This window comes from Rhinolophus ferrumequinum, chromosome 22 (assembly GCF_004115265.2).
Source record: "Rhinolophus ferrumequinum isolate MPI-CBG mRhiFer1 chromosome 22, mRhiFer1_v1.p, whole genome shotgun sequence".
Classification (NCBI taxonomy): Eukaryota; Metazoa; Chordata; class Mammalia; order Chiroptera; family Rhinolophidae; genus Rhinolophus; species Rhinolophus ferrumequinum.
This window is the reverse complement of record NC_046305.1, coordinates 25,210,765-25,217,792: the sequence shown is the minus strand read 5'-3', so window position 1 is coordinate 25,217,792 and position 7,028 is coordinate 25,210,765. Positions and strand designations below refer to the sequence as shown.

General features: G+C 52.1%; 1 protein-coding gene across 2 annotated transcripts; it reads right to left on the bottom strand.

Annotated features, from left to right (window-relative positions):
• Positions 1-403: 403 nt before the first annotated feature.
• AVPR1B (arginine vasopressin receptor 1B) lies at positions 404-5,542 on the bottom strand. 2 transcript variants are annotated; one of them, XM_033093104.1, is made up of 3 exons: positions 4,332-5,542; positions 3,495-3,784; positions 404-2,953 (listed from the first exon to the last, which is right to left on the bottom strand). In XM_033093104.1, exons 1-3 carry the CDS (start codon positions 5,269-5,271, stop codon positions 2,783-2,785), a joined length of 1,401 nt encoding a protein of 466 aa, XP_032948995.1. In that variant the 5' UTR covers positions 5,272-5,542; the 3' UTR covers positions 404-2,782. The 2 variants fall into 2 exon arrangements, with proteins under 2 accessions (XP_032948995.1, XP_032948996.1); XM_033093105.1 differs by having other exon boundaries at positions 2,833-3,784.
• Between the last annotated feature and the right edge of the window lie 1,486 nt (positions 5,543-7,028).

The following is a 7,028-nucleotide window of genomic DNA, read 5'->3' as shown; positions in this document are numbered from 1 at the left end:
GGCCACCTAATAATCAAGCCAGCACCTTTCCACGTGAGGCTGAGAGCTTGGAAACTGCTCTCTGGGACTCTGTCCCCACACCCAGCCTGCCCCTGTGGGGGTTTAGTGCTTCAGACCCAGTTTATTGCTTCAGACCCACTTTCAGCTCCACACTGCCACTGTGTGGCTCCAGGGGAAATTGCAAGACACTCTTGTTTTCTTTTCCGGCTTAAACTGATGTAAAGCGACTGCCAGAAAGGTGATTCCCCACACCTCAACCTTCCCCCAGCCCCCTGCTCTTGCCCCTTCCCTGCTTAAGGAAATCAAAATTTTATTTCAGCTTGCCTATTCGATTATCATTGTCCCTAGGAAACAAAGATTCTCAGAAATTTCCTAGTTATTAAGGAATTTTATTGGTTAATTTCAACCACATCTCTGGGTTCCTGACCCAGGAGTGAGCTGCCACAGCCCAGGCTGAATCTATAATAGCCCCTCGATAAATACGAGACCTATTTACACACAAAACACAGATAGAGTCATCTGGAAAATTACTGGCCTATATCAAACAATGTAAAAAGCAATTCTGAGAAATCGCCACAGTCAGCCAGTTAACCTCCTCCTGCCATCCTCTGCCCTGCCTGTCCCCTCACCCCATGCTCCCACATGGGTTCTAAGTGACCGAAGTATTGTATTTCACAGAGAGTTATCTTCCTGGGGTTAGCTGTCAGAAATGAGATTGACCCAGGGAGCACAGAACCTTCTTGCTTCCCACAAGAGCCCCTCTCTCCGAACCCTACCCAAGGCCCTTGTGCTGTCCCAGAATGTCTGTGAGAGCTTCCTACACATCGTGCAAAAGCTGTCATTCATGGATCCAGACAAGATCCTGCCATTTCCTTCAGGAGCATCCGGCTGCTCCCCTCTGGCCTTATCATAAGACAGCACCAGCTTTCTGAAAGAGATCAAATGCAGCCTTTCCGTGGAAGGAACAGTGAGGGCTCCGAAGCTGTTCACAAGTAAATCCCCTTTGTGCAATGCAAAACTGAAAATACAACAGTGTTATTATTTGCTGTAGAAGGTGAAGAGGAGACATGGAAGGTGTCTTGATTCCAGGTCTCCGCTCTTCCCCTCTGAACTGTAGAGTCTCCTGAGCCTAGTGCCCTAGAAGTCACACACCAGATGCAGCCAGAGCCAGGCCATCGTTCTCTTCTTTAACAGCTGTAGAGTATTTCATTGTCTACAGTCTTCCAAATCCCTCCCACGCAGTGGCATAGTTATTTCTACTTAACAAATGAGGAAACTGTTGCTCAGAGAGATTGGACAACTTGCCCAAGTTCATACAGGTAGAAAAGAGGTGAGATCAGGACTCAAACCCATACCTCTGGGGTACAAGGCTGGTGTCCTTTTATTTCCCATTCGTCACAATGAGCAGATTTACTTAGTAACTGTTATGGGCACTAGGGTCAGGAACTGTGGTCTGAAGGGGGAAGGTGGCTCATGTAAGCAGAGGAACAAACAACTTCAAAAGCTCAGGCTGGCATAGGAGGCTCCTAAGCCCAGCACCACTGGGGCAGATGGACAGGGAAGAAGTGGCTGGATGTCAGGTACAGACATGGGCAATGGAGCACAGTGAAAAGACTGTGGGTCCTCTTCCTTGAAACTTGTTCCCACTAGGAGCCTGTGTCTCGCCTTCTAGTTCTCTAGCACTGAAGGGTTGGGATGCTTTGCTCACTCACAACACTCAGCTGCATTGTTTTCTTTTAGGAAACCTAAGGAGGCTTCTGAGAGCTGAGTGGTCTTACATACGTGTATCCCCAAAGTCATAGTAATTTCTCAAAGCCTCCCTAAGAGAGGAGGGCAAATTGAACCTGTTTCCTAGAGCTGTTTTCAGGAACTCTTAATTAGATTGGCCATCGCTTACATTAGTATAGAGCTTATGGGTTTACAAACCACCTATACATCCGCAGTCCTACTTGACCCTCACAACTGAGAGAGCAAGCATTTCACCCATGTTGGTCATCGGTGATGGCATGGTGGCAGAATTAGGACCCAGTTCTCCTGATGTTTCAGCTGATGCTCTTTCCACCATCAAGGCCATTTCTAAGATTAGAATCAGAATTAGGGCGGGAAAGCTACCCCATGATATAAATCCCACTGGAGATAATTCAGGACAGAGCCCAGACTACCTGCCCTGCTGTCTCTCCAGCCATCAACATCATAGAATTGAGGGCAAAAATGGACAGTATGGCCATGGCAGGACCCACAGTCACCAGAATTGAGTCAAAGAGTATAAATGTCATTTTCATGAAAATCCAAATGATTCTTCTAGAGACTGTTGGTCAGAGTTCCTTTTGTATTTCTCTATCATAATGCCATTTGATAAAAGTCATGAAAGTTTAGAGCTGGGAAAGACCTTAGAAATCATCTCTGTTCTACAGGTGAGGAGATTGAGGCCCAGAGAGGGAGGTGACTGGTCCAAGGTAACAGTTACCTGAAAGCAGAGCCGAGCTTCAAGTCCAGGGCTCCTGACTTGATCACAGAATGCACATGATTTATGTGGAAGCTCTGAAGAGACTGGAGGAAATCTGGAGCCATGAGCTCATCATACTTTCTAAAAGGTTGTCTCCTCCATGCAGCCCCAGAGGAAGGAGCAGTCTGGACCCCCTGGGGGGAGGAGGGAGAGCAACTACTTCCCATGCTTCTAAGCCTTCTTCCACTCCTAATTTCATCCCTTCCTTCCCTGCCCTCTTTCTTCTCACACTCACCCCCAGTGGGACCACTAAGAATATAAAACACTTTGCCCCTGTCACCACCCTATAAAGGGGGGTGGTATGGGAGAAGAGGAAATAGAATTTACAGAGTTTCTGCTAGTTACCTGGTGCTGTACTAAATCCTGCATCTCCCTCCAGTAGACAGGTGGGCAGAGCAGGCAAAGCCCCCAGACCCATTTACTTTTCTTCATTAAACAATCCTTCCACTACAAAAAAAAATATTTTTTTTGTTTTAAATCTAGAATCCAAATAGGGTCTTTCTCACAGTTTTTCACTTTTCCCCTCTCCTGGTTAGGCTGGGTGTGCTGGAGAGGTTAGGAGGGGACAGGTGGCCAAGGTAGGAGACCAGCTTCTGAGTTCCAGCCACCCATGGATCCGTCCTAGGCCTGCTCCAGATCTGGGCTGTCCTAGGCCTGCTCCAGATCTGGGCACCACATCTACCATGTGGTGTATTCCTGGACACCCTGTGAATGTGGCAGGATCAGGGAGCTGACGGTTTGATTCTCCCCAACTCCAAGCATGAGATTGAGAATGAAGGAAGGCAGGTTACACACCAAGGATAGCCATTTTGGCTTCTTCATGCTGCCTCAAACTAGGATCCCCTGACTCCAGCCCCGACCCTCCCTGCGTTTACACCCAGTGCTGAGATGAGCAGAGACCCTCCTATAGCCCCATGGGCAGCAATAGACTGACTCCAGGAAGTGTTCCCTAAAAGATGCCTGTCTCAGTGACGCCTTTCCCACCCACCTGCTCTGAGTCCTTCAGTGATTCTTCCAGCCCAGGCTTCCCGCTGAGGCTGAGGCTGAGGCTGAGGGTGGGTGGGCCACTACATCGGGTCAGCAGCGTGGTGTGGCGGCTGGAGAAGCTGCCATTGGAGAGCTGCCTGCGCATCCCAGGCCCAGGACCCCCACAGCAGGCCAGGTGGCGCAGGGGGCGTGGCCACAAGTGGCTGTTGAAGCCCATGTAGATCCAGGGGTTGCAGCAGCTGCTGAGGTTGCCCAAAAGCATGGAGATGGTGAAAGCCACATTAGTTGAATCTGCCAAGAGAGCAGCACAAGAAGTCTTAGAATGACAGCTGGAAGGGATTTGGGAGATAGTCCAGGCTGTCTCTGAACAGAGGAGGAAACTGAATCCTAGACAGGAGAAGGGACTCACAGAAGAGGAGGAAAGAGTGCTGAGAGACACAGTTCATGGGCCACAAATTGCCATCCTGGACAGGATCACTTGAAAATCTCCTTCAACTCTTGTCATTCGGATTCATTTAATAAACTGGCTGTTGGTTGGCCAAATCTGCCAATGGACATATTTCTTTAGGGCCACATAGTATTTTAAAATGTTTAAATTAGTTACTCAAATTTTAAAGTATGGAAATGTCACATAAAAGCTACTCACATGGCATCAGTCAACTGGATAGGAGTTGGATCTGCCCCTTTTCTCATGGGACAGGCACCATCTTTCTTAATTGCTTCACTCATTTCTTACCTGCCTGGCCCTGGGAGGTACTATAATCTGTCCTAATCCTTCTGTTCCCCGTCCTGAGCTCTTTTCCATTTACCCCACCCCGTACCCCAACCACACACTTGCCTTCATTAGGGGCATTCTCGTCCCACACCGACCACATCTGGACGCTGAAGAAGGGTGCCCAGCAGGCGATGTAGGCCAGCACAATGACAAAGGTCATCTTCACGGTGCGGATCTTGGCCCTTGAGATGGTGCTGATACTGCTGACCCGGGATGGCAGGCCCCTCACGGCTGCGCCTGGGGCAGAAGGCGAGGGCCTGTCCCAAGTCTTCCAGCCTCCTCCTTCTACTCTCCAGGTGTGTGTCTTAACTTTTAGGTTCTTACAAATCTCATGACAGATGAGGCTGTAGCAGGCTGTGAGCATGGCCACAGGCAAAACAAAGATGGCCAGGGTGGTCCAGGTGATGTAGGCTCGTGGTCCCCAAGGGAAGCGAAAGTCTGCCCAGCAGTCCAGCACCCCTGAGCCCTGGATCACCTCTCGCAAAGAAAAAATGAAGACTTGAGGCAGGCTGAGGATGGCGGCCAGCAGCCAGGGAGCAGCGATGAGTGGGTAGGTAGACTGGCTGGGCTGCTGGAGGCTGCGCAGGGGGTGACACACGGCCAGGTAGCGGTCCAGCGTCATGGCTAGCAGCATGTAGGTGGAGGCAAACATGCTGAGCACCTGCAGGTACTTGACGGCCCGGCAGAGGAGGTCGGGGCCCTGGAATCGGTAGGTGATGTCCCACAGCAGCTGGGGCAGCACCTGGAAGAGCGCCACACCCAGGTCCGTCAGGGCCAGGTGCAGCACAAACAGGTGCATGCGGGCACGCTTGCGGCCCTGCTGGCCCAACATCAGCAGCACAGTCAAGTTGCCCCCTGTCGCCAGCACCAGGACAGTGGCCAGGACCGCGATCTCCACCTTGGCCAGCTCCTCATCCCGGCCCAGCCAGGGTGTGGTGGCATTGGGGACAGAGAGGGTGCCCTCCGGGATGGGGTTGGCAGCCCAAGGAGGCCCAGAATCCATGGTAGAAGTTTGCTGGAAGGGAAGGGAAGAGGGAGAGGGATGGATGGAGAGTGTGTGTTCAAGGCGAGGTTTGAGGGATGAATTGGAGTGGGGAGGGAGAGGTGTGAGATGGAAAGAAAGGAGAAAGGTGGGGATGACAGGGAGAAGGCTGCAAATAGGTGGGAATACAGTGTTTCCCGGAAAATAAGACCTAGCCAGACAATCAGCACTAATGTGTCTTTTGGAGCAAAAATTAATGTAAGACCCGGTATTATATTATTATATTACATTATATTATATTATATAAGACTTGGTCTTATATTATAGTAAAATAAGACCAGGTCTTATATTAATTTTTGGTCCAAAAGACACATTAGTGCTGACACATTAGAGCTAATGGTCCGGGCAGGTCTTATTTTCGGGGACACCCGGTAGTTAAGAGTATAGGGATAGAGACGAGGAGGAAGAATGAAGTAAGGAAGAATGCTGCTCCCAGAGACGGGCGGGGGAACCTCGGAGCACAGGAGGGGGCCGGGGGACACGGGGTGAGGAGGGGAAGCCCGGAAGAGGATGAGCAGGGTGAGGCTGCTCGAAGGTGAAGAAAGCCAGGGGAGCTGCACCACTCCCAAATCCACCCCCAATTCACTTGCTCCAAACTTTTCTGGAAGCGGAAAGCGGATGTCCCTAAGGCTGTTTGGAGGCGCGGCCCCGGCGACCCGCGTCTCCCGGCCGGTGAGCAGCGACCAGCGGCCGCGGGAACGCAGCGGCTCGGGCCCAGCAGGTTTTATGGGCTGGCAGCCGAGCCCCGCGGCCCTGAGCGTGGGTTGGCTCCTGCAGAGGAGGGCGGAGTGAGTCTCAGGCCCCCAGCCCGGGAAGGAGGAGGCAGGGTCATCAAGGGAGGGTAAGGGGGGCGGAGCAGAGAGGCGGGGGACCTGCGACGGAGCGAGAGCAGTGGACGGTGCAAGAAACGCTCATCAGCTGGCGGGACCCACAGACCCGCAGACAGACAGACAAACTCATCTGCGCTGTACCCTGGAGCCGTCGGATTGTTTCTCGAGATAGGTGCGCACCCGGGGGTGCGGTGGCCGTCACCCATCCCCACAGGATGCTGCGGACTGCAGTGCTGTTGCGCGCGCCGCCTGCCCCTGGCTTTCCTAGGCCCAAAGTCTGCAGGGGTGGCAGGTGGGTGAAGCAGTGCCCCAGACGGAGCCCCAGCCCTCGAGAGGACTTCTAACCGCAGACTCTGGTGGGAGACCTGGAGCTATGCAGGGAAGAAGAAAAATCGAGGGTGTGTGTGGAGAACAGGGTGGTGGTGACAGGAGAGAGGTGGGGTGGAAGCAGCCAGACCCGGGGCACTGGTGCGCTTGAGGGGAGGGGCTGCCAGGAGAAATTCGCTACCTGCGTGGGCAAGGGAAGGCTTAACCCGAACCTCCCGGACTCTTTCACGTGCAATGTCCTAAACGCAGTTAACCGCCCTGTGTGGGAGAAAACTGAGGCGGAGAATTCTCGTTCTAGAAGATCACAGTACTATAATAAGCATCCCAGCCAGACCGAGGCCCAGGCCCAGGCGCAGCAGTTTGCATTTCCCGGAGCGATCTAACATCGATCGTTGTGAGAGGCACTGGAGCTGAGGGTACGCGCAAATAAATCACCGCCCAGAGGGTGCCTTCAGCTCAGCAGAGAATGTAGTGTGTGGTACCGGTTGTGAAATTCACTTTATTTTTATTTTCAGTTCATATACAAAGTGGATTATTGGGACTCTCTCCAGAGCAGATTAG

Coding starts and splice junctions, on each gene's coding strand:
- AVPR1B (XM_033093104.1), bottom strand. CDS start 5,271: ATGGATTCTGGGCCTCCTTGGGCTGCCAACCCCATCCCGGAGGGCACC. Junction 3,785..4,331: donor CGAGAATGCCCCTAATGAAG/GCAAGTGTGTGG, acceptor CTCTCTTGGCAG/ATTCAACTAATGTGGCTTTC. Junction 2,954..3,494: donor CACTGAAGGACTCAGAGCAG/GTGGGTGGGAAA, acceptor TTTTTTTTGTAG/TGGAAGGATTGTTTAATGAA.